Source organism: Triplophysa dalaica, chromosome 17 (assembly GCF_015846415.1).
Source record: "Triplophysa dalaica isolate WHDGS20190420 chromosome 17, ASM1584641v1, whole genome shotgun sequence".
Lineage (NCBI taxonomy): Eukaryota > Metazoa > Chordata > Actinopteri > Cypriniformes > Nemacheilidae > Triplophysa > Triplophysa dalaica.
The window spans coordinates 5,885,249-5,912,949 of NC_079558.1; the positions used below are offsets into that span (position 1 = coordinate 5,885,249).

Sequence of the window (27,701 nt, forward strand, 5' to 3'; positions counted from 1 at the left end):
AGCAAGCATCAATGAGCATTTGAAATAAGCTACAGTGAAAATACAAAAATTTTACATATAGACTCTAAACAGTGACAAATATAAAAACGCGTAAGTACTTTATTTTACAATAGCAAAACAATGATAGCATATAGATAAGCATATTGCGCATACATTTAAAAAAATGCTTTATTTCCATGATTTTTGCATTCTTTGTTGCGTTTTCTGTCTCTGGCCATAGATGCACAGGTAACTTGAATGATTTGCACACCATTGAAATACATTTTCAAAAGCATGGCCATAGAAACATTTTCTTTGGAAATAAATTAACTTGTTACACAGCATGAAGTTTACTGTTTTAGTCATATTGGAACACATTTATTCTCTCTTGAGGTATAAAGTTCAGCTTTGGAACTTCCCTTATAGTGTCAAAGGCTGGTTGATTTATGTAACCCAAAGAGTCTTTTATGTTTTAGGAAGTGAAAATCTCTATTCTCAGATGTAATCGATGCACATATCATTGATATTTATATTTCATGGAACATATGTTCATACTTCATTAGCTGACCTTTCATTAGCTTCTGTGTAAACATAGATGTAGGTAAACATTTAAATAACATGCACTATTTACAGTCAATCCTCAAATATCTTTTTAAAATCGACATCAAGTATATTTATGCTCTCTGTACAAAAAGAAAATAGTTCACTCCTTTGATAGGAGCATAATTCATTGCATCAAAGCAACGCACAGACTTCTAATGAGCATCTCTTCCCTACTTATCTTTTGTGTAAAGCAAATACAGACTCCGGCGAGAGCCATTACCCCATTATGCTATGAAGATCAATTAAATATTCCTTGGAAGTTGAAGTTGCATCAGTCCGTGTCGCTCATATTTTGCAAACTGCGTGTATCCTGTAGGCGCTGTGTTCGTGCTGACCTTCCATCTTGATGGGCACGAAGTTGTCGGTACAAAAGTTTAAATGACTGACCTGCTATCATATCTCATTAGAAGAAGTCCAAGCTAGGCATCCTCTGCATTGTAGTCTTGAGAACACAGACCTCAGGTCAGTATAAGGTCAACAAAAGCCTTCGGTCCACAGCCTGCGGTTCTGTAAGTCAGGGAAACAGAATGGAGACAGAATCCTGCAGTGATCAGACAGAATCCATTTGATAGCCCCAGGAAATGGAATACAGCACTCATAAAAATAAAAATTTACTCCAGCAGGGGTTTCTATGGCTGTACATTGCCGCTTAGAAGCCTACCATGAAAATCATCAAAGAAAACCCAATAGAGTGACATACAGTGAAAATATAGCCCAAAACATCAAATAGAGCTAGAATCTTCATTGATACAAAAGTGAAAGATTTAGCGCAAGAAATGTCGTTCTTTTTTGATGTGATCCTTTGAAAGAATTCATGTTCAGATGGATTCCAATGGCTATTGGAGTTATTTGAAGGAAATTACTCCCATCAAAGACACTTTGGGAAATGGAGATCAAAGTTTTCGCATTTTACGATGTTCGCAGAACTGATGAACTGAGTTGGTTTTTCCTCTTACAGTAAAACTCTTACAACGGGTTGCAGCATCCAGCGCCACAATGGTCACTTAATGGGGCTGTTTTTCAAAGAAACTTTAATGTAGCTTCTCTTGCCTGATCTGCTCCATCTTCTCTTTTCTTCCTCTTGTGCTTGATATAGGGAGATAACAGCCGACTTGACCAGCATTGCTTTTGTTGTAACCCAGACTGTCATCTTCCCCTGTAGTAGCAGCAAAAACAACCGGTTAAACTATTGTATGTGCTGTGGATCTGGCAGATGGCAGATGTGCTCTTGGTCTGTCCATGCTTACCCAGAGCACTCTCGAATATGGACAGGTTTTGAACAGAAGAGAACAGTGTGTGACTGAACGAAAAGAGTTTGGAAATGATTAAGCCATGCACAGTGGCCAAGACTCTTTCGGCTTTATCTAGCATTCATTTTACAATATTACCTAATACGGTAGTGCTGGATTACTAGAATGCACTGCCTAACGTGCGATTTATAAAAGCATGATTTATGGATTCAGGATGCTAATACAACATATGAAGCTCTTTTCTACATCGTTTTACACCTCATGCAGTGAGAAGAGGGGGGTTACTTTTACCTGGGAACAAGGAATACAATTAAATCGTGAGAAATACCTAGAAAGGTGCACTATATATTTATGTTTTTGAGGCATTTACTGTATATAAGAGAATATGTCACTGGTCATTATTATCTGATATTCTGATCATATTATAAATAGGTTAGCCCATCTGTCTAATTGAGTCAAATAACACATTTATAATTTTGCTTTTAAACTGTCAAAGAAATATGTTCTCGTGTGAAATTGTAATTGGCCACAATTACAGTTATTTGTACTTGTGAGATGAGGTCGTTCAGAGTGTTTTATTAAAAAGTGTTTTAATGAAAGTGATGTTAAAAGCATTATTGAAGATGCACTTGCCAAAAGTGGGAACAAGGTCAATGATCAGAATATAAAACATACAGTTTTTAAGTTGAATTTTTTTCTTCTGTATTTGGTGTGAAGTTTTGACATACATACTACACAATATTTAATCTGTTATGGAATAATGGGATTTACAGACAGCATGATGATATATATTATGACAGCGTTTTAGTGCCACGTTGAAAAAAAAAAAAAAAGATTTTGAGAATAAAGTTGAAATGTTACGAGAATAAAGATGAAATGTAACATTTCGACTTTATTCTCGTAACATTTCGACTTTATTCTCGTAACATTTCGACTTTATTCTCGTAACATTTCGACTTTATTCTCGTAACATTTCAACTTTATTCTCGTAACATTTCAACTTTATTCTCGTAACATTTCGACTTTATTCTCGTAAAATTTCGTCTTTATTCTCGTAACATTTCGACTTCATTCTCGAAATCTTGGATTTTTTTATTTTTAACGTGGCACTAAAACGCCGTCGTAATATATATATACTGTAGCTCCCATTAAAAAAATGCCAAGACCGAATATCCAGAGAAATTTACATGATGTGGGGAAAAAACATTGAATAATGAAAAAAAGTAGCTCTAAAGCATACTTTGGCATTATTGTCAGCATCTATGATGCCTCTTAACAACCAACCATATGTGGTCAGTTTCCACAACCCTCCCTTCCCCACTTATAAGTCTGGAGTCAAACTCCTTATACTGTCACTGACCAGCATTCGCGTACCACTGCCTAGAAAGGTGCCGACACATAGGCCTACAGCAGCTGCTGAACTGTAGACAAGAACTGTAGTCTGAAGGTGAGATATAGGCCTGCACTTTAAATAACCCCGTAAATATCAGAGCAATAATAGAACAATATTTTCTCTCGCTCCAAAGATTGTCCAACCTAGTGAATTTAGAACCTGTTTGCCCTGAGATATCTGGATATTACTGCTGTGTTTAAATATTGCTGATAGTACATAAGGCCACGGGGTTATGAATGGTATTTGAGCTGCATTATTAAACATGTATGCATTACTTGCTTGCCATGAGAACTCGCTTGGAAAATATGGCATTTACAATCTAGAATGTTTCTCGAAATATTCAAACATTGCAGCCGATGGCTGCAGCCGCATCTCAGATAGCAAATATATTATGGTTACACATTATATTAAGGTACACAAATTCACTACTTGCTTATTAACATGCCTATTGGTTGTATATTAGTATGTTTAAAGCACATAATGCTTTATTCTGCATTGCCTTATACTACATTCCTTAATACTACACAAGTACTTAGGAGTTTATTGTCATAGTTAAAAATTAGTAAAAAGTGAGAACTGTTACCTATTCTAAAGTATGAACGATATTATATACTGTATATCCTCAAAGTGGATTCAATGTTAAATCAACTATCTATTATGTATTGTCATTTGCAAATACCAGTGCAGGGAATGGGTTTCTAACTGTAAGCTATGTGTGTGACAATGGAAAAACAAATTATTACTGTGGGCAATGAGAGACGGGACAATTATCAGATTCCCCAACCCTGGACCCATCAAAAGAATTATCACAGTGGGATTTCAGCAAGGTAACATCTGCCGGGCAGACCAGCTGCGTGCAGACCTACCGTTCACAGATTAGCAGACAGATTGTTTACCCTGCCATAGACCACCACCTGGTTAAATTCCATTAGCTTTGCAACACATATCCCAGAATCTCTAAGGTGCACCAACCAAATTCACGTGATGACTAAAACCAAACCAATTTCCAAATTACCAAAGCTTTTTACCATGGATATTTTTTGTTGAATTTAATCAACAGACGTTTACTTCATTAGGTTTGCTTAAATAAACTTCTTTGCTGATGTAGTCAAGAAATCATTGTTTTCCAGAAGCGGCAAACGCAGAAGGACCACATCATTACGTGTTAGCGATCGTAAGAAAAAAGACCAGAGTAAATGAAGCCTGTGCTCATTATAAACAGAATGACTTTGCATCAGGGCAGCAAGAGGATCAAGGTCTGAGCAGTCAACCAGAGCAAGCAACAATCTCCTTACTGTGATGAGTAGGAAATAGAGAAGAGATGTCAATGGGTGATAGCAAAAAATCGAATAAAGATTTAGTGAAGCACCAAAACACATCTGCCCTGTTAGCACTTACAACCGCATCTTAGAAGCAATGTACTGAATTTGGAGTTGTACGTTTCACACTTCTTTTTAAAATACTAAGTCAATCCTGTCTTTGGCTAGTGCTATTATTACTTTTTAGGAACTGCCACAGTAAGTACACTTCCTATATGATCAATCCCTATTTTTCATGGGATTAAGTTTCTTGTTCCAGAGCATCGTGGTTCGTGGAGATAAGAGATCACTAAAGTCATGCTCTTATTTATAGATTCCCAGCCTTTGGAGGTCACTAGCCCAGATATTTTATCACCAACATACTTTCACCCATACTTGCTATACACGGAGCAACTTCGAAACATCCACATGTAGTGCCATTGCTTGATTTGACGTCTCCTTTCTTTCTTTCTTTCTTTCTTTCTTTCTTTCTTTCTTTCTTTCTTTCTTTCTTTCTTTCTTTCTTTCTTTCTCTCTTCTTCTTTCTTTCTTTCAGGGTTCTTCTACTGTACGTCCTTTCTGTATCGTTCAAAAAAGTTTCATTTAATTTAAACTTTGTCTCCAGACCTATTTACCTGTCGCAATGATTCATTTCTCAATAATAATAAAAAATGTACTTGTCGAGTATAAACATGGGAAAGTGGAAATAAATGTTAAGTGTAGATACTGTTCTACAGGATATTTTATTGTTTGTGCCAAAAGGGGGTGTTAGTCAGCTAGGTTTGCCTTCCTTTAAACTGGAGGATAAGTCACTTTGATTTAACCATCTCGTTTAATTGTTTAGTCTTAAGAGGGAACTAGAAAAAGAAAACGGGAAAAATATGGAAAAAATTTGTAAATATTTTTCACCTGCAGGTAGCCTTTTCCATTAAATTGATGTCCTTATGCATTGCACTAGTAAATCTGTTGTGTTGTTTTTATTAAATCAAGCTGTTGAAAACCAAAATATGCTGTGGTCTGTGGAAAGACCTCAAATGCTTTGTAAATCACGGATATGCTAATAGAGTCGGAGCCAAAAATGAGAGCAGGGGAACTAGTCACACTGAACATTAGCCACAATCGAATGTCAACAGGTGCCATGATTTTCCCTCTCTCTCCCCCCTCTCAATTTCTTTCTCCTCTTATCAGCTCCGCTCCATCTATCATGTACCTGCACAGTAATCCTGGCCAGTACACCCCTTAAGCATGCCAGCTGAAAAACATCTTACTGCCAACAAGTCCTCATCACAATGTTTTCATTCCCAGGTTAGCAGGGAGGAAATATACAGTATATTATGTGTAAGTCTATTAAAATAATAAATCAAGTCCACTGTGCTATTTGCATTAATAGTGGAAATTAGAATGCTGTTTTTATTATTATGATATGCATTTTGCATCCTCCTGAGTGGACGTGACTGTGAATGAAGTGCTTGTTCCACTTCACTTTGTTACGATACCTGGTTTCTCCCACCAGCTCAATCTCATTCTCATTTCATTTAATCCCAGTGGTTTCTATCCCTTGGGTTGGCTCTTATCTGTGCATTGCAGACACTTCTTTCTCTGCTGTCCTCTGTCGTTAGGTTTCAAGACTAAACAGCATGTGTTCTTGTGTGATGTGTGTTATTTTGGAAGACACAGACACCTGGGATTACCTCGCTTGGTAACACTGTGCTTTTCAGTCACATTTCTAGTGTTTTAGGGTTACCACACGAATGGGACATAGACTATCAAAAGGACGGCATTACCCTCGCAGCATAGCTCAGCATTCCCTCAGATAACGCGCTAATCTGTTTGCTAACCATCTGAAGCATAGTATTAAAGAAAATGATTAAGGAATGGTCAGCGTTTTATAGGAATAGCATTTACTTCCTTTCCAAGCACAGGAGATTTTCTTTTTACTGGTTTATTTGAAGTTTCCCCTCAAACCCACAGTGAAAACTAGTAAGTATTTAGAATAGCCACATTAGCATAACACAAAAAATAAACTGTATATCAGACAAATCAACTTTCTACAAAAATATAGGAACACACAGGCAAACAAAGCAAAATACTTTGATTGCTACAAAATAAGATTTAATTATTCACTGTGAAAAAAATTAAGAAATTACAGTATAACTGGCAGCTGTTTGCCAGTAACTTACTTTAGATTTACATTTATGCAATTTACTGGCAACAGTTTGTTCAAAGATAAATGAAGTCTTTAAAAATCTTTATCTTAATAAATTAGATAAATTTTAATCTACAGTAAATTACTGGTGGCAACTAGCTGCAAACAACAACATAACATTTTACAGTGTTCCTAAATGTAGTTTATAACCTAATAAAGTCCTTTGTGAACAGCTCAAGCTATCGCAAATTATCATTATTATTGGGCATTACTAATCACTAATAGGATAAATCTGCCAACACTCCACCGATTCGAATCCCAATACAAACCAGTAGAAAGTATTATAGTTTCCATTTTAAACCAGTACAATTCCTATTATAACCATTAAATCCATTACATTTCAGTGTGTTTTGGGCAGAGTTGTATTGTTGTATTGTATGATGCTACATAAGGACATTTACATTTAGTCATTTAGCAGATGCTTTTTCAAAGTTCAGGGATCAATAAAGCTTGTGAGAGATGTGGTTGACCGTACTGAGTTAGGAGGAATGTTCCACCAGGAAGAAGTTGTGAATGAGCGAGGAAGCGATTTACTGCACTTGTGAGAAGGCAATACAAGACGCCGCTAGTTTGCTGAACGCAGGGATCTTGATGGGGTGTAGGAGGATGTGAAAGTATGCCAGTGCCAATCCAGTGATAGTCTTTTAGGCAAGGATTAGTGACTTGAATCTACTTTAAGGAAATGCCCAAAAAGCGTATACCTATTTAAACTCGGGGCACAGAAAATGTTGGGTTAAAATATGAGTTCATTTTCAAAAACAGATTGAAAAAATGTGAACAAATAAAAAAAATCATGATTTTATTGTGCATTCCAGTGGACTATGTACGATCGCCTCCTCGTTTTGTCTCAGTCCACTCAGTCACATCCGGCGCACGTAGCATCCATAGGAAACCATTAAGTTTTTCACTCAAGATGAACCCATAGATTACAGTCAACGATGTAAGTCAAATTACCCAAACACTACATAATACATCGACAACCAAGAAGGGTGAAGCCTTCAAGCTATACGTTTCAAGCTACATCCACAAATATGGAAAATGACACTTTTTTTACTTACTTGAGGCTTAAACACAGAGGCACTCAACAATGCTCAGTCGTAGTACTGTCGGATTGCTGAAATTTGAAAGTTTTTTTTTAGTAAACAAATTTTTATCACAAATAGAAATGACCTCAGTGCTATGAGAGCAGAAGTGTTTTGGCTGGCTGAGATTTTAGCGGAATATTTCATCACCCCCAAAGGCAGGCTTTATATTCTATAAATATCAATAAAACTGCAGTTGGGCTGTTTTGATTAAGTTACAATAAAATCATGATAACAGAATCGAATTTTTAAAATTGTTTTGGAAATAAACTCTTTAGTTGCAGCTATAAACTGTAGGCAAATCATACTGTGAAGTCACCTGTGCTTCGATCAGAGGGGGAAAAAATATTTTAGTGCCAAGGACAAGATACAAGATGCCATCTCTTTGTTGTTGAAAGGAAAAACTGCATTTCACAAATCTTGAAAGGATAATGGTAAAAAGGTGCTTGGGTTTTTCAAACTCTTGTATCATGTTTTACAACTATTATGTGTGATGTGTTAAGTTCTCTAGTTCTGATAGAGAATCCATCATGCATCGAACAAGTGAACCTGGGGCACTAATGTATGAACTTTGTTTCTTCTCTTTTGTGACTCATTTGTTCAATTAGCTCCATCTGTAGAGCTGTTCTGTTCTCACACACACAAACACACACACACACACACATTCTACACACTAGTAGACATATACAAACACAGGAATTAGAGGCACACAATAACAATAACACATGATACTCAAACTCCTTGGTCTGCAGAATGAGACCACCATGCTATTGGATGGAGTTTTTTGTTTCCGATCCTTAAGCACTTGTTTTCAAATAATGTGAAATAATCTAATGAAATATGCAGATTTTAAATACCAGCCCTTCTCTGTCCATTTGATCCAAGAATTTGTTGAGTTGCCTTCGCAATTTGCATTCACATCTGACATTTGTCGTCTGTTTCATTTGTAAAATGCTGGAGAGAAATGCCGTCAAACGTTTTACGTACAGAAATATATTAAATAGTGTTGGTTTGTCCAAACAGGAGTGAAAAACAGAGCCACGAATCACATTGCTTCAACAGGGGAGCATGCTGGAGATATCTGACTAGTTAGGTATCAGTCTAAAGCAGATGTGACACAAGGAGACACAGGTATTTCAATACTGTTCATCACCCTTGAGCAAGAGACTTAACCGGAACTTGCTCCTGGCAGACTGTCTTGGCAATTACACCGTATAGGTTGACCTGGATAAAAGACCGCTTGCAAGGACGGTTATAGGCATATTTGTCAATGACAATTATCGAACTTGTTTTTGTCTGCAAGTCCGAGCAAATTACCAGCTGACAGGGACCTTTACCTGCCCTAGAGGAGGAGGTGGTGGGATATTGATGCAGGACTTGTTCCTTCTCCCTTCCTTCCTTTATAAATTGCTGTGTTGAAAGTTTGAGCGCTTGAATTATTGTAGAATCTTTAATCCTTACCTTAAATACTATACTACTGTTGTTTTGTGTATGCTTATTGTTGCCTTTTAGGCAAAATGTTGAATACTCCCTTATTTGGAAGTCACATTTATCTACTTATTAGATAAATGCAAATGTTGGAGCGATAATAGTATAGATATCTCCTTTAAACTGCTGATCTTCAATCTGGTATAAAGTCTATGCAAACATTGACACTCCAGCAAAAGTATTTGGGGTCTTACTTTACAAAACATGCAAAATATGTGGATGAAAGTGTGCAGTAGCTTGTATTAATTGGTAAATTGCAAATTAATCTGTACAAACCTGAATCCTACAGCCGTACTGTCGCATAGTTTTCTGTCATCTAAGGATTGTAATTCTGTAACCCATGAGGATTAAAATGGTAAACAGTGCATACTTATATTACTTACGTGCCACCCTTCAATAAGATAGATCGACTCCACATAGTGAACTGGGCAAAACAAAGACGGGTTCAAACACAACATTTGACTATTTTAGAAAAGAACTCGGACAAATCCTCGGGGCAACTCTGCAAAGCCTTTATCAGAACGGACAAGGAGATGGAATCACACAATTAAATCCTGTTTGTCTTTTATCCAGGATCTACGTGTGGAAATAATTAAGATCTCAAAGCAGCTTAACAGATGTTTTTCGACTCAATGTCAGGTTGTTTACTCCACTGTTGCACACATGTAGCAGCGAAGAACAACACATAATTCCCATTCACGTTTAGGAAATACGACAGTGTCACTGCATGACTGGAATCTCCTGTTGAGTTCTTGGTATCCTTGGTAGCTAATGCTTGTCAGAAGTAGCTCTGTGGCACAATGTCTCATGAGTATAGGGGTGGGATACAACCTAATTGGAACATGTGGACTAAAAGACCGCAGCTGATCTATTCAGATGTTAAAGCTTTTAATACTCGGAGATGATACCGGAAAACTCCATCATGATCGGTTGTTGTCAAACAGCTTTGGGCATTTTATACCTTTGATATCTTTGTGATGTATCAAAAGAAATCCAAACTAGCCCAAGTGAACAGGCATTTAAATGTTCAGACCCCTTTTACGCTCACAAACCTAATAATTTTCTTGCACTGCAGGTTCTCTAAATGATGACCAAGGATACAGGAAATAGAAGCCAGGTTATCTCCATTTACAAAAGGAACACATCTGTGAATTGCTAACATTAAAAAAACCAAAGGAGATAAATGGCTAATCAATGGACAGATTGTCCAACAACTCTTTATTAGTGATGTTTGGTAAGATGAAACATGTGGTGATCTTCATGCTACGGCAATAGGAAATGCCAGCCTGACCTGTTACGAAACGTAATTTGCTTTTTTAATAATGGACTCATTCAATTTTCTATATGATCATGAATTATACAATGCTGGAACATCTTGTGTATTATTTCAACCCGTCACTGATATTTCTTTTTTAAAATAAAAAATCAACATCATCCAGAACTAATGTTCTGAATATTTTGCCCAGTTGATTCACTTCACATGTTCTTCACAGACGTTCTTTAGTTTAAAATAAACCAGATGCTTTAAAACCAACTTCGTCAGTGTGTATAAATGTTCTGAAAGTACAGTAGTACATCCTATCATCAGTGCAAATTGTGGGCTTACATAATTACAAAAATATTCTTAGTTATTCATTCTCCTTGAAATCTATAATGATGAGGTTTCTCAACTATGTAATTGGATAAGTACCTTATCAGTGAAGTTAAATTTAAAATTCCGCTGAAAGTACAGATTGGCAAATCACTTCAGCAACTATTAGAGAAAAAAAATGTATCTTCGGCATCCAAAACAGGAGTTCAGCAAGAAGGGACATTTTATGCTCCATTAAGAGACTAAAGCAATTGGCTGTTTTTAAATGCTATCAAGTTTTGTTTTGCTCAACAGAGGTGTGTTGGCTGTCTGCCTTTTGCCGTAGGAATTCAGGCAAGATCTAGTTGGGAAAATCAAACACCATCTCAACTTCCAACTACTCAACAGAGAACAGATTTTAACAAGCTTTGCATCTATCATGCACATAATCACATATGGTATCTTCTCAACCAGCAGAAAATCACATAATGTTATGGCAGCCTTTTTATTTACATGTTTTTAATTTACCGGGGTTAAATCTGGAAGCGTCTTCGGTGATTATCGTCTAATGTAGGATCTCGTGAGTAATCTAATCTACCGAACGTCATAATATTACACTTTTCAATTTCTTGGACAGAGCATCTAAGTGCCGTGTCTTAAGCATTAGTGTACCGGGCTCTCACCCAAATAATTGGGAAATATAGTGGCAGAAGATGATTTCTAAATGAGGTAGCAATCCAACTAAATCCAGATGTCGTCTGGTGTTATTTCATTGCTGGGTCATCAGATGGTCTATTTGTTATTCATTACGGCTAAGGTTCACTGTAATCTAGACAAAACTTTTTCAATGGGTGTTGTGGGTGATCGTACGGCTTTGGGACCGCTTTGTGACGGGTGAGTGATTATTAGGATTATGAACAGACAGGAGACAGTTAGATGTGAATTAGCGCTGAGGTCGTGCGAAGAGCAACACTCAGGGGAACATGACATAAGCCTGCAATATGATCAGTGCCAGCGGGCACAAGGAGCACATTCCCTTATGTAGCAGCTTTAGGTCACTTTGCTCTGCAAGGACATACTGAATACAATCAGACTGTGAATAGAAATACCATTTCACTTAATATCTGATATCTTATTTAAAGCATGAAACGATATCAATATCTATCAATCAATGTCTTAAGATCTCCTTACATGGCCATTTGAATTTATTATTGGACATTGTGTGTAAGTGGAAGATACAGACTGTACATGAAAAAAGTGCTATGATTGTTAAAAGTATGTCTGAAATTCACTTGTGTCTTCAGTAATAGATATTCAAATTGTCATGTGGTGAGGTTTTTGAATTAAAAAGTAAAAATCAGTTTTTTGATAAATGAGATCACACAGACCGCATGCAAAGACGCTGTAGAAGAAGAGCAAATCGCAAAAATGTGTGCATGGGTTTGATTCCCAGAAGAAAATATATCTTTCATGCACTCTAAATTGCTCTGGATTATAGCGTCTTCCAAATACATAAATAAAATATACAAATGTACGGTCACATCACAGCATGTCAGAATTAAATTTTAACCCTTTGCATGTTTAGCAAAGCACAATTTAAATTGATAGTTCACCCAAAAATGAAAATTCTGTCTTCATTCTACCCTCTAGTCATTTCCAAATGTATATTTTGAAGAATGTTTGAAACCGAACAACGGAGGTAGCCATTGCCTTACATTATTGGTTTTGTGTCCATTTAAAAGAAATGAATGCCGCCCTTGTTTGGTTACCAAGATTCTTCAATATCCTCTTCAGTATTCTAGAAGAACGAAAGTCGAAAAGGTTAAAAAGGGTGAGTAAATGATGACAGAATTTTCATTTTCGGGTAAACTTTAAGTGGTCATTGGTTCATTTTTAATAACCTTTAAAAAAAATTGAAAGGAATCTGTAAAAGTATAAATATCCAAGTACTCAATTAATATGCACAAGAATCAGATGTTAAATAGGTTCAGATGCTATAAAACATTTCACACTTCTGGATGCTGCTGTAATTGCCGGAGGTGTCACACGACTGATTGGTTTCCAGTTAAATCTTGTTTGCATGATGCACATCTACTGATCCATGAGGATATAAGGAAGTAATACAAATAATTCTCCACCAGCTTGATTGTATGTAATGTATGAGATCTAACGGGAAGTGAGTAACAGTGCGTATTGTGTTTTTATACTTCCTCCTACATGATTATCCCTTTAGATTCATCATGCAAATTACAACTCGGTAAACTCACAGAACACCGTAGCCTCTATCTGCAGCAAATAATCTCTGCTGCCCTGAGATTACCAATTTAGTGGTTAAATGAGTTGTACAGCATATGGTTTTTATTTTATTCACATGAAGCATAAATGCATTTTTCCATTTCTCCTTCAAGGCCAATCTATACTGTGATTCAATTGCAAACACATCCACATGTTGCATGTTCTGTAAATCTCACACGTATAAATGACCATTGAGTTCGCAAATATCTTACAATTTGCCAATGCATTTGAGAAAGAAGCGAAATCTTTGCATAGGACACGACAAATTATCTTCATGTACCTTTCATTCAAATCCTGCTCAGATTCTACCGATGTTCTCCTAGAGCTTAAATGAGCACTTAAACCAGTGATTTGGTCTGCAACAAGGGCCATTTTACAGAGAACCGTATTGATAAATTAACTATGGAGAACACAATCCCAGCACAGCATAATTGTGTCCAATTCAGAATTTTAGGCTTCCTTACCTCATGGTATCACACAGGGTTCAGAAGGCCACTAAAGCTTGCGTAAGCGTTTTTGTCTTTCTTCGAAACCTGCATCAAAACCATTCATCATCCCTCGGTTCGTGCCGACTTAATAGCTTTAGAACCTTAGAGAATACCCACTGGGTTAATGCCCTCTTTCTAGCGCTTGTGAAAACAAAGGCACTCAACACCTGGATCCAATGGGGAGTTATAACTTTCCTAAGAGATGTCTTGACCTATCCTGTGTTTTCTGAGCCCGGTTTGCACTGCGGCAATATTGCAAAGTTTCCGCTCAGCCTCTACACTTCACATAAACGTTAGACCACCCGGCAGATCCTATAAGCTAAGCACTTTTAAGTACTCCCTGTCTATTCACAAAACAAGCTGATCAGTGGGAAAAGAGAAACTCACAGCATGGGCCACCAAGATGGGAATATGTAAATGTGCCACTAGCCAAAAGCTGAATTTCTAAATAAGCCCTAGGAAGTTACCAAGTGGATCACCAAGTGCAATAAACATCCTTGAGGTTGTTTTAAACGTGTTCATTTTTTATATACTGTAATACCACACGTTAAATGTTCACACTCGCTGGCAGAAATCACTCAAGTAAGTGTGAAGAGAAGTTATCTGTGATAGCCTTAGGATTTGAAAATGGTGGAGGGCACACTGCACCTGTAAACAATTCTGTTTGATTGAGATGCTCTTGTGTTTTCGAGACGGGTAGTGCGGTTGATCACTTTAGTCACATGGGGGGTGGGTTAAATTAGATAAACGGTATGTGGGTAAAACAGCGGGGTCGAAGGAAACCAATGGCTAAATCTGTTGGAAAATGGTTGCTATCATTTACAGCACCTTAAAGTCAAACGCAAGGTTACATTTATTTTCGTGTTCCCCTCTGGGAAACGAGTGTCACAATAAAACTAATCCAAAGGTTCCCAGCTAAACTTTGTGACTTAAAGGAGAAAGATGACAATGTAATTCATCCATATGGTTCGCTTCTTCCTTCATAGGAAGAATGAAGGACATTGAAATATAGAAATGACAGCATTGTGTGCTCTGTACTGTATTGAAATGTACAGACTATAGCATGCGCATTTCGGTCAGCGCACTGTCCTTGAATAAATGTATCTTTGCACAACCTAGAAATGGGACACTCCCACAAATCACACGTCAAAATATGGCTCAGAATATGTGTTTTAAATACCTTAGATGTATAAGGATTATGGAATACAGAGAGCTGGAGTTTCATTACTGATGGTCTGTGGTTCAGTTGACCCAGTGATCCAGTCTCTCATTCAGCGTTTCACAAGGTATTGGGAAACTCACACATCTTAGCTAACAAAATACACTCTATCACTGTCGCAGTAGCAAATGGCAAGCCAGACTGAGAAAACTGTGGATAAAAAGAAATACAATAGAAAACAAAGCTGCGTTTTCTTGAATAAATTACTAAATCTATGCGTCTAAGAAGGATGTTGGTAACCGTCACCCATTCACTTGCATGGATTTGTGTCCATACAGTAGAAGTGAATAGATGCGGGCACTGTTTGGTTTACAACTTTCGTCAAAATATCTTCTTTTGTGTTCTGCAGATGAAAGAAAGTCATATAGGTTTGAAATGACAAGTCTATAAAATAAAGTATGTTGTAACTTTAAATATAACATTTAAAGAGAATGTAACGGAGGTCAGCTACTGTAGTGTGTAAGAATAAAGAAATAAAGCTGACTATTCTACACATTCTTTGGAAAAATAGCTTACTAGTTAGCAGTTGAATGATAAAGACATCAATGGATTTTCCAGAGAGTGTTCACAAGAATGTCGAGAATGAGAAACAAACCGTACAAAAATGAGAAGAATGATACCAATAGCGTTATTGTTGCTATTCCCATCTTAAATACATATTACAGTGAAAGTAGTTCTAAACATTGGGACAATTATTTAAACTAATGTGGGATGTCTGTCTAACATCGAAACATGTGTTTGAATACGAATTCATAGAAACCGCACGACTTGTGAAAACATTTTGGAAGTTGATCTCGAATGTTGTGATTCACATCTGCTCATCATCCCTCAAACATCTGCTGGTAATTACTATCGGTTCCGACTCCTCATCAATTGTAGGCCAAGAACATTTCTTTAATCAGATGTATTGAACAGGCTATAATATTACATTACAAATTATGTTTGCTTTCATAAATATGACGCATATCAAGGGGAATATTTTTTTAGGATAGTGCTAGATTTACTGTAACAATAAACATTATTTGCCATTCAAACCATTCTGAAGGTCTATGAAGATATTTTCACTGGATGTGAGTCTTAAAATTTTCTTTTCATGATTTTCCTTATGTATTTTTATGTTCATGCTTTGAAACTGATTAAAAGGCAGATAAACGGAATGCCCAAACTTTATCAGCACATACAAAATGCATTAAAACCATAAAAACACACATACTTGCTTAATTTTATAAAAACAACATCGTTGTAAATTTGTATGTCTAGCTCTAATCTCACATGTTCTATTTCTGTCAGTAAAGATAAATCGTAATTATTTAAGTCCATATCAATGGGTCTCTCTGACCTCTGTTCCCCCATTTGTTGATTTTTGCAATCCCTATTCTCTCATCTGTCTCTTGCCGTTGAAACGCCCTTCTCTCACAGGCTTATTCATGCTCTCAAGAACATTCCTAAATTAACCATGAGGCCAAGTGCAAAACCTCCGTTTTCAATGACAAAATGCTTTTTATCAGCGTGGTGAAAACACAGAATCCTTGTGCCATAGATGATGCCTTCATTTTAAAAGGACAATTCTCCAGCAAAGACCATTTTGACACCATTTACTTCTTGTATGGAACAGAAAAGAAATAATAATGAATGTTAAAACTTTTTGCTTTACAATAAAAGTAAACCGTGATAATGGATGATTCTAGTCCTCATCTTAACTGAATTAAAAAGGATCAGATACTACTCAATACAAGTTTGAAATGACAAGTGCATTTTTTGGTGAACTATGCCTTTAAAGGCATTGACGGTATTCTCTTATAATGTCAATATTATGTCAAACGTTATGAGCTTTGGATTTTATAAGGACACATAAAGCATAATAATTTAAGTTTCTATGTTTTTGATTTGATAAGTGAAACACCCTTCACATTATTCAGACAGTCAAACACACTTCTTAGTGAGAGATCGATCTCTTATCCCATAACAAACGATCAAAAGTACCATAAACCGAAAGGACATCAATCACAAAGCTGTTTTACGGTGCCAAGGACACTAGCAGAAAAAACAAAGCTCTCATGTAAACTTCTAAGGGTACTATTACAACATTCAAGTGGGTATCAAGAGAATTTTTCTTGAATGGAAATAAATGAATAGACGTCTTATATACGGAAATATGTTTTTGCAGTTGCATAACAACAGAATTTTACAGTGTGTGGACAAGGTGAGACTTTAAGGGTTATGTGAAGGAGCTGATCATTTTGGCATAGCGTTCAGGATTTCCGGTATGTTTGACAGGATAACGGCTGAGGAGATTCGCACTGCGCTGATTACTTCATTGAATCATTAGTGCAAATGTGTGCATTAAAACTAGCTGGGTGCTGGGTGAGTGATGGCCGTGTCATCGCTCTGTAATGGCCTGACCTTGCAGGCGCCCGTTCACCTCACCTTGCAAGATGGATACAGCACTGGGTGACAAAGGTTGGCTGGGTTTCTCTCAGGCTAAATGAGAGAAAACCCGTTTACCACTGTCCTCTTCAAGGGGAAACCCAATAGATTTACTATACTGGGGTCGATGGGAAAACAGAATGAATCTATGGCCCAGTAATTAATAATCAATAGTATATCACGCTATCCTACCCAGAGCCCTTGATGTATTGCATAATTAATACAGAACAATGGATTTTTCACAACCGTTCATACACACTGTAGGTGTGAGATAAGATGACTCGCGTAACCAGGGTCAATGGAATGGTATACAAGCGCGTACACAAATGCATTAAGACCCTGTAAACTCAGCCAGCTGACCTGGGTCATTCAGTAGCCGGCTTTTGTTTACAGATTCTGCGTGAACCTGTTTTGTGACTCATTTCCATTTCCATTACCTCTTACCTCACACCATCTATAGACCGCCACATCACATTGACTTGGAGCAATGCACAAGGTTGAAATTAAGGCAAAGTGTACAGATTCTTGACAAGAACACCTGCACTTGAAGTTAAATCACACGCACGTATGATGCATAGTGTATATTAGTGTACTCAAATTTTCCCTCTGTCAAATTGTCCCTAACAGTCGGTGCAGATTTCTCTGCACGACTCCCTGGGCTTTCAACTGCTGATTCTCATTATTTCAACCTGTTTTCCTGCTGTTGTTTTTTCCTGTTACAGCCGTGGCAAAAAATACCCTTGCTTGTTAACTGGTATCCGGAATTCCTCTCATGCAAATGTCAACCTTTCTCCATTGGACGTTGCATCAATCATGTTCTCTAAACCTCTTCAGCTGTTATCGCTGGCCCTGCTTGAAAGCTCTCGGCAGAAAGCTCAACAGATTTCCACAGAATTCAAAGACCTGTCTAGTTCTGCACATCCCGTGGTTCTTCGCATTTTGGTTTTTCAATAAATAGTTTGGCTGATGTGGAAAAGGATTTTAGTTACAAGTGAATCTTCATTTAACACATTTTTTTACATCTAAAGCATTCGTTAGATTTTCCCTCACAACCAAAGCAGAAAATGAGTCAAAGTAAGTGGACAGATTATGTGCGGGCTAGATACTTTGACTATTAAATCGATTAATCACCAATTGCCAGCCACTCTTGATCAAGCTTTGCCAGGGATACTTTTTTATAGTGTTTGAAGATCGTGTGTGCCATTTTTCTTTTGGATTACAAAGATCATAACAGTTCATCATTCTGCAACTGTTCTGCCAAGAGCCTCATTCTAGGCTTAAGATGATGGAAAGGTCCTGGAACATATGAGATGTATTGATTTGGATCCTTATAGGATCAGAACCAGATGAAACAACCCACCGTCTAGACAAACAAGGTCTAGTGACAGAAAAGGTGGGGGTGCAGGTATAAAAAAAACATTAGCAAAATGGTTGTATTTAAAAATAAACGCTAACAACGTTATTGACGCATCAGGAATATCTATAGAGTGCACATGCTTCCTTTTGATTTGACTGTCAAATGTGACTCATTCCTTAGTCATTTCCGAGGCCTCAGGTGAAATAGAATTTGGATGCAAATCAAGGTGTATGCAGCTATCATCATTTAGTTAGATTAAATATGCAAAGACAATGATAAGAACAGTTACCAATTCTAAATATAAATGTTGATCTAACGCCGAATGTCATGAAAAAGTATTCAACGTATTTACAAGTATAATATATAATTAGTTAAAAAAATATATTGTATTCATAAAAAAGATCCTATGTAATGCTCCGTATCTGCTTCAAACTCTCAGATTTCATATTCAGTCATTTGCACATAACGCATAATTGAAAGAATTCTATAACAATTCAATGGACATCGGTAATGAATTTCAAATGTTTTTGTCACCTGTCTGTTACTAGCAATCAAACACTGTCAGTGGTGGTGAATCGATATTTAAAGCTCGGGGGAAGAGCAATCATTACTGTAATGTTGATTTATTATCTTCACCAAATAGAGACATTGCAGGATTGTGTTCTGCAGAGGACGAGTTATTTTTAGAGCTAAAGGGACACAGAGGTCTTCCCCAATGTGGATCATGTGGCCCACCTAAAGCAGATTATCAAAAACCACCCAAGAGCTTTACAATAACAAAACTGTTTCTACTAACTGTAATTCTACAAATGTCAGCATTTTTGGAAGTTCTTTAAGAAAAGTGCTTGGAAACATTAATATAGTTTTATTCAGCTTATGTTCACTTTAGAAAACCTTTTTGCTGCCTTAATACAAGTCATTTCACTTAAACGTATTGTTATAAGTTGCATCAACTCAATCACTCGCCAAAACTCAAAATAATAAGTTAAAACTACTTGTAAAGCCAAAAATGTTTTACAGTGTTACCGTATAACTTTTTTCTTATAATATTTTTTTGTGATGCGTTTTTGTGGGCGGAGCTTAGGTGGAGGCAGAAAGATCCCCCTGACGGCATTACTAATGCTAGGTAGCAAGTTTTGTTTGCCTGCTTTCTGACAATGACTATCTGGCTGCCCTGTATGCGCTCACTCAATGGATCCAGGGCCGAACTGATAGGATTTTTCTTCCAGTTATGTGGCCAGACATCTACACCTTCCAGACAGAGAAACCAAGCATGTAAAAAGATAAACTGAGTGTGTATTCATCTAGATGCCTGCATATATGAACAATGCCAAACGTTAGCAAATGCATTTACTTGAACATAAAACTGACACATAACATTCTCCCTTTAAACTAATGCACTTTTGACAACTAAAGACAAAAGACAGTTTCCTTTATGTTTAGTTTCTGGCAGATGGTTAGCTGTAAGTTGTATAACTAACAAAGTTAGCTAGCACACCCTATGCGTTCAAACGTTAACGCTATGTGAAAAACAACCAAACTTGTTGTCACCCAGTTTTTTTATTAGGTGGGCGTACGTGAGATAGTCTTGGACACATACCCAAATCATCGGCAACAAAAGACAGTAGTTTTTTATCTTAAGTGTTAAGTGAAACGAAAGCATTTTTGGTGATTGTTTCTGTTCAGTCCACTTGTTTTATTGTGTTTAACTACAGCTGTCCACAATGTTTTTGTTAGGCAACGGCAGCAGGTATGTTCTAAAATATCAAATTGGAGACTTTATTCTGTCCATTGTTGCACTCAACAGCACAACAAGATGATATTTTAAACTCTGTATGTAGCCGAATCTGTGCTTGCTTGTATTGGGCACCTTCAGTTTTCCATTTGTTTTGCCCTCAGCTAATCCCTCGCAAAGGGGGTATATTAGTTTTGGAGTTTTGCATTTATAGAAACTTGTCTAGCATTTGTATAGTATTTTATAATAATCAATATTAGATCTAATCTAAGGTAAAATGTTTGAACCTGTTGTAGTTTTGAGAGTACATTAAACTAATGAAAATAATTTACTTATTTGAACGAAATGCTATATAATTCTCACTAAACATACATTGGTTATGTGTCTTCATAGTGAAAATGATAGAAAAAGCAACTTTGGTATATATTTAATTTTTCCACTCCTTTATGTTGCTGTTTTTAATTTTGTGATATGTAGAGAAATTAAAATACATTTCACGATTAAGATCACCTGCATTTCCAGATTCCTAATCATTTGTTGTCTTTCGCTAAGTGATTCCAGACAGAATTATAGTAGGATGACATTTAAAGTAATTTATTGTAATAAACAAATTTTTCTTCCTAACTCAACCTCAATCAAAGTCCATTCCAGCTTTGGTAAATCACAATTCTCTCAGTCTCCAATCGCCATCAATGCAGGCATCCGTTATCATGGTGGATCGTTTGTGAAGGTAGCAGTTGTGCTGATTGTAAAGTGTTTTTGCTAGCGAGGTCGAATCAGTGAGACTTAATTGTATGTGGCCTATTTTAAGCACCAGAAGTTGCACTATGACGGAGCATTTATAAAGCAATTACCATATTGAGACACAAAATATATCATAGTTCAGTTTCTAATCAAAATGGTTTGCTTTATTAAAGTATGATCTTCTTAAATCTCTTGTAGTTCTCGTGCTTGTAATTTTTTATACACCTGTGATGAATGCTGGATTGTCACACAATTGAATAAAATGCCCACGATAGTAATGCAAAGCTGTTAAAAATTCAAGACCTTACCTCAAAAACATATTCTGGTAATGGTGCTTGAAATCATTACAAACAGTACAATTCATCTGTCTCTAGGCGTTCTAGCTGTCTGTAACCTGCACCGTTCCTTTAACTGCTCTCTTACATTTGTCCAACCATCTGTATGTGTTTGATTAACAATACACAAATAAAATAAATAAACATGAATAATAAAGTATTTTTGTGCTTTCCAATTCATGTGTGTAGTCCTGAATTAAAACTCAGACCCACAGACCCCAAAATTAAAACAGTCCGGCGCTTGTCTTATTTAAAACAGATCTACAGGACTAATAGAAGGATTAAGTTAAACAAGAGAAAATTTGGTTTTATTTAATTGGATCTTTTTCTTAAACATGGATTTAGACTGTCTGGAAGACAACACCCAAGGGAAGCACGTGCAAAGAAAGTAGTTAAAGTTGAAGGCCTGAGGAAATGGGCAATGACCTACCTCAAAGGCAGTTGTTATTTGCGCGGGACGTGTGCGCGAGCACAAAGCTCTCCGTGCACTGCTGACTGCTGGAGGATAGGGAGCGACGGGGTGAACGCTGGAAGCGGTTTCGCCGGTTGAGGTAGCTACCAGCCGTCCACGTCCTCTGTCTCTTTCGGATATACTCCTTGTAGTTCTTAGTAAGCAAGGTGTAGAGAAACGGATTGATGCAACTGTTGCTGTATGTCAGACAGGTGGTCAGATAGTTGATGTTCCGCTTGGCCTTGGTTGAGAGAGCCATCGCGGGCTGGAACTGACCCAGAAGCTGCCAGATCCAGAAAGGTAGGAAGCAGGCCCAGAAGAGGAGCACGATGGTGAAAATCAGATAGAGAACCTTTAGGTTTGGGAGCTTCTTAGTCTGCTTGAATGTCTCGGTTTGCGAGATCCAGTAGGTGCGTGCCAGGCATATGTACAGGTAGCCGATTATCACCCCTGGAGCTACAATGCTGGTGCTAAAGAGAAAAGAGATGTAGATTTTATAGGAGAGCGGGCTCAGTGTGGGTTGACACATGGGCTTGGAGCTCTCAGTCATTAGCTGGACTCCAATGATCATGGGTAAGGTGAGAATCAAAGAGGCCGTCCATACCAGCAGGGCTATTGCCTTTCGATAGCTTTTGGAACGTTTGACCGTGTCCAGAGGCTTGAGAATGGCGAAGTAACGTTCTGTACTCATGACAGTCAGTGTGAAAATGCTGGCGTGCATGGTGAGAAAGTCCATACTAATGAGGATTCGACACCCGGCATCGCCAAAGTACCATCCTTTTAGGAAATGTGTGCACACCACAAATGGAATAGTGAGGAGGTAAAGTAGATCTGCCAGAGCCAGGTTGATGATGTAGATGTACATGGAGGCGGCTGAGCGCATTGAGTGACACATGACCACAAGCGTGTAGATGTTTCCAGACACGCCCACCAGACACATCAACGACAGAATGGTGCCAATGGTGAAGGTGGCAGCCATGTCTTCGGTAGAAGCTTCAACTGGGGTCTCCGTAACGTTGGAAAACTTCTCCACCATCGCCACTATAGGCTCCATTGACACAGTGGTCATCTCTACACAAGAATTAAATTAAAGGTGTTAAAAGCGGTGACAAAGTTGCAGACGAGTTAACACTACAAGGTAATCGTCACTGTCCTTCCAAAACCACGGAATTCAAAATACGCAGTTTTTTAGAAAATTGTTGAATACTCTGTCAAAGCACTTTTTATAACTTTCTATTGGATAGATTTTTTCAAAACCCTGTGACAAACATAAAGGGTGACTAATAATAACAATAATTTATGGCAAAAAAATGTAATCCCAAAATATGGAGACACAAGGTTTTAGAAGGACAGCAGCGTTATGTTATTGTAAATTACTAATTATCTTTGACTATTTAAAATATACAAATATATAATTAAAACATATATAAATATAAATAATGTATTAAAAAGATTTATTTAAATGTACTTAATATTTGAAATAGTCAATTTTTTTCAGAATTCAACATTTTTTTAATTAAAGCTTTATTTATAAGTATTTTCATTAACTTTTTAACATTTACATTTTTAGTGCAATGTAAAGGAAATCACAATTATTAAAAGGGTTCAACATTGCACAGCAATCATAGATAAACTTTCTATTTCTCAGTCGTCCTTTTGATGAGCTATTTACAGTTTATCACATTAGTAATGCTTTTGCATCAAGGCAAATGTTGTGTATTTTAATCCAGACGCTGCATTAATCAAACAGTTTTATCTACCACAACACTTAAAGCATTTCGAACAAGTGACCTCCAGACTCAAATGAAACATCACGAAGGAAAAATAATGTTTTACCTTGATTAAATTCCTCACACACTGGTTGCTCTATGCAGAGAGAGGATCAGCATTTATAACAAGTACAACACATGGTTCCTCCTCAGAGTTTACACACTCAGTTTTCCTGCAAAAAATCCTTGTATGGCACAATCAAACAAGTCCAGAACACAGAAAAGAGCCGTGTTTAGCCGTCAATAAAAATATCACACGAAATGTCAAAATAAATCACAGACAGGTGCTTCAGCCATGTAAGAAAAACTTCTGGTCTTCTTCTTCAGAACACCCGTTATATCTCAGATCTGAGAATGAGGTATTACCAAACAAGAAAAAGTGATACAAAGGAAAAAAGGACACAATCCCCAGAATCAATGATTTTGAGCTATACAGCTGGATTTTTAAGCCCTCTCCTCCACTGACAGAACGCGTGCCTGCTAGGGGTAAGGAGAGAGAACTCACGCATTAGAACGGAGTGGGTGGGGAGAAGAGGGACAAGGGAATGGCGCAGAAAAGACGACAGTGATTGGTTGGGGGGTTGGCGGGGGGGGGGGGGGTGGTTGTGAGGAGGAATTCTGGAAATGTGTGTGTGCTTGTTATTTGTGAATGACTAATGAGCCACAACCTGAACCTATTCAATCATACAGTGTACAGGAGATTGCCACTCATCGAGATTCAAAGAAAATATTTGTTTTTCTGACCATCCAAATAAGAGTAGTATAACAAAAACATAATGTACCATTACAAAATGAAATCTACATGCATTTCACGCAAACAGGGTGTGGGTAAATGTTTTTAACATTTCAGGCGATTTAGTTTTTCCTTCCTTCCTGTTCCTGATACCGATGCAATCAACATATTCTCAATTTTTTTGTTCCAAGGTAAACATTTGACAGCACAGCAAAGACCGTGTGTCTAAAGTCAGTTCCAGTGTAGAACACGGTGTAATGCCTTAACACGACATGTCCCATACACACCAATAATTAATGACACTTTTCTATCTCAAAGGTCGCCCAGCAAGATAATGCCCTGTCAAGGCAAAACCTCTATTCTCAGCAGCTACTTAATACATACCTGGAAGTTTTGGCACATTTATGAAAGAAAGCCAGCCTTGTTCAGTTTTCACAAAGATATGTTATCCTTACAAAGAGGAATCCAGATTGGAAGGGCAGTAGAGCTTTTTTATGACTTTGTGCTTATGATGAGTTGAGACAGCATGGATTTAAAATGACCTTTACACAGAATGCTCCCGCAACTTTTTACTGTATCTGCTGTTTTATTAAGAAACAGATGTTTTTTCCAACATATCTTCCAACCCATGTGACAAACGTATCTCATTTGTCCTTTCCTCAAATACAATAAACATGAGCGTTAACTAAACTAGTGCCTTGTTATCAAATTTACATTTTGGGATATTATTTTGTAATAATAGCATGTGTTGTGGTTTGATTTTACATTTTAAAATGTTGTGATAACTGTATTTATACTGACCACACACACTATTCAGGCATTTTGAGCAAGTAACATCCATCCATCCATTTTCTACCGCTTATCCGAACTACCTCGGGTCACGGGGAGCCTGCGCCTATCTCAGGAGTCAGCAAGTAACATAACACGTTTATTTATTAAATAACAAAAAACATGATACAGATATAAAATGTACAAAGTCTACCGATGACAAAAGATCGATTTATATAGGGAACAGAGGCGAATGCAAACACCATGCATGCTCCCTTCCGGTTTTCAAATCTGGCGCCAAGTTATGTCAGCCTTAGTGAAATATCAAATCGGCTGATGTTAACTTAAGAACACAAATTTGCGCAACACTACTGCCTGCAGCATCTTCACACAGACAAAACCTACTACGGAAGATTGAAGGGTTATTTAAACGTAATCTTGAGATTTGCGCAACATTATGCCCATTGCGAACTAGAATTATGGCGGAATATCTAGTGATGTTTACTTCACAGGGCTCTTGCGGGCGTATTGAACAAACCTCCGAAGCGGTAGGAGAAGCATACAAAATATGCAGAGCGGGGAGTGGGCGGGTGGACCAGGATTGAAAACCGCTGATTTAGATCAACCAGAACCAGGAACACATCCGACAACCATGCGCGCAAATCTCATTTATCAGTAGGGGGGGACGATACATACAAAAATTCTCAAGAGCAATTTTTGAAGGGGACACAAATAATACAGTTAAAATTGTACATGCTACGACACTAAGCGACAATAAGCATTGCGTTTATAGGTTTATCATGCAGACTTCCAGTCATATTATAACTGAACTGAAGACAATAAAGCTTTTTTACATTTATATATATATGTTCTGTCTTTGTTGTGAAGACAGGAACTACCCATGATACTACATGTTGACATTGAGTCACTTTTTAAACACTTTTAAAATGTTATCCTGATTTATACTGCAACATTGTTTGACAAAGTCACCATACATCGACATTATTGAGTGGTTGTTATTTTCCCCTGTAGTGCCCAATCTCCGCCAACAAACTTTGTTCATGTTCGTGTACCCAAACAAACTTACATTCTGTGCTGTACTCGTTGATGAATCGCCCGAGATTCAGTAAACTGAATGTTTTCGCGCACATTCTGCACACAATAGATGCTGAGAAAACGACCTTCTCCAACTGAATGAAAGCTGTGCACCTTTTGTGGACGCTAGATAAAGTGCCAACGTCACAAAACTGTAACCGGTATGTTCGCGGCTGTGTGTGACACTGGACCTGAATGGCGGGATCGGTGGCTAATTGTGGCGGTTAATGTTCACATCATGCCAGGTCGCTTAAAATATAACAATGAATGCGAAACGGCTTCGGCGTGTCAGTTGCAGTGTGTGAAGTCCTATGTAACAAGCTAACGTAAACTAGCTAAGTAACGTTTTAATCGCTTACATAGCAGATTAATGTAAAATACGTCGTAAAAAATAATCAGCATTTTTTTAAACAAATAATTTATTAATGAATCAGCATCAACTACATTAAAGAGAATCACTTCATTTAAAGTGAATAAAATATCCTTCTAACTGGAGTTCAACAACCACTGATGAAATGAGCCGCACACCTGACTGAATCTGTTGCGCGCAATGCGCAGGTGAGATGAACGTGGAGAGCAGAAATTGGGCCAAACCATTGTGAGAGGCAGGGGAGGGGGAACTCAACAGTTTCTCAATTTTAAACACATTTTTGCTTTTGTATTTTCTACTAATTACACAATTAGATTAGATTAAAATAAATATATTTATGACAATAGCGAATTTAATTGATCGAGGGGGGGGGACGACCCTCGTATAGAGGGGGACATGTCCCCTCCGTCCCCCCCGGGATTTACACCCATGCCGACAACAAATGATGTACTTGTTGCATCAAAGAGTGCAGAACAGTACTCTACTCTCAGCCGTCTTGTCTCTTTGTTCAAAGGTTACCGCAGGATGCAGTTACCGCAGGATGCAGTTCATGCCCAGACCTGATGGTAGAGCTGAGAATGGGAAGCGGTGACCTGACAAGAGCTGAGATGATAGATTTGGATAAAAGACGCGGCGACTAGACACGATTTCACTACAACATTTCAAATGCTATTAGATTGTTAATGTTAATCTTAAATCTACAATTTTCCTTAGATTAAGTTAGACATAATTAATAATGCATAGAAGAATTTATAGTCCGTTTAATATTTGACCTGTAGTTCTCTCTCCTTTATCTCAAATGTGTGCTTTCACTGTGCATGTATGCGGGTGTGTTTGCCTGTGTGCGTCTATGTCAATGTGTGTAAGTATGTATGCATATTGTGTGTGTGTGGAGCATTTGTATGTCTGTCTTTTGTTGTTTTCACCTTTTTCTTGTTTTTACAGGTTTATGACCTTGGTTGTTTTTCTTGTATTCAATGTGTCTCTGTATAGCTGCTTTGTAACAATGAAAATTGTAAAAAGCGCTATATAAATTAAGTTGAGTT

General features: G+C 37.4%; 1 protein-coding gene across 2 annotated transcripts; it reads right to left on the reverse strand.

Annotated features, from left to right (window-relative positions):
* Positions 1-26,368, reverse strand: LOC130438570 (urotensin-2 receptor). 2 transcript variants are annotated; one of them, XM_056770513.1, is made up of 4 exons: positions 26,278-26,368; positions 23,757-23,874; positions 21,900-22,991; positions 1-1,738 (listed from the first exon to the last, which is right to left on the reverse strand). In XM_056770513.1, exon 3 carries the CDS (start codon positions 22,987-22,989, stop codon positions 21,901-21,903), a length of 1,089 nt encoding a protein of 362 aa, XP_056626491.1. In that variant the 5' UTR covers positions 22,990-22,991; positions 23,757-23,874; positions 26,278-26,368; the 3' UTR covers positions 1-1,738; position 21,900. The 2 variants fall into 2 exon arrangements, with proteins under 2 accessions (XP_056626491.1, XP_056626490.1); XM_056770512.1 differs by lacking the exon at positions 26,278-26,368 and having other exon boundaries at positions 23,757-24,180.
* Positions 26,369-27,701: the final 1,333 nt, after the last annotated feature.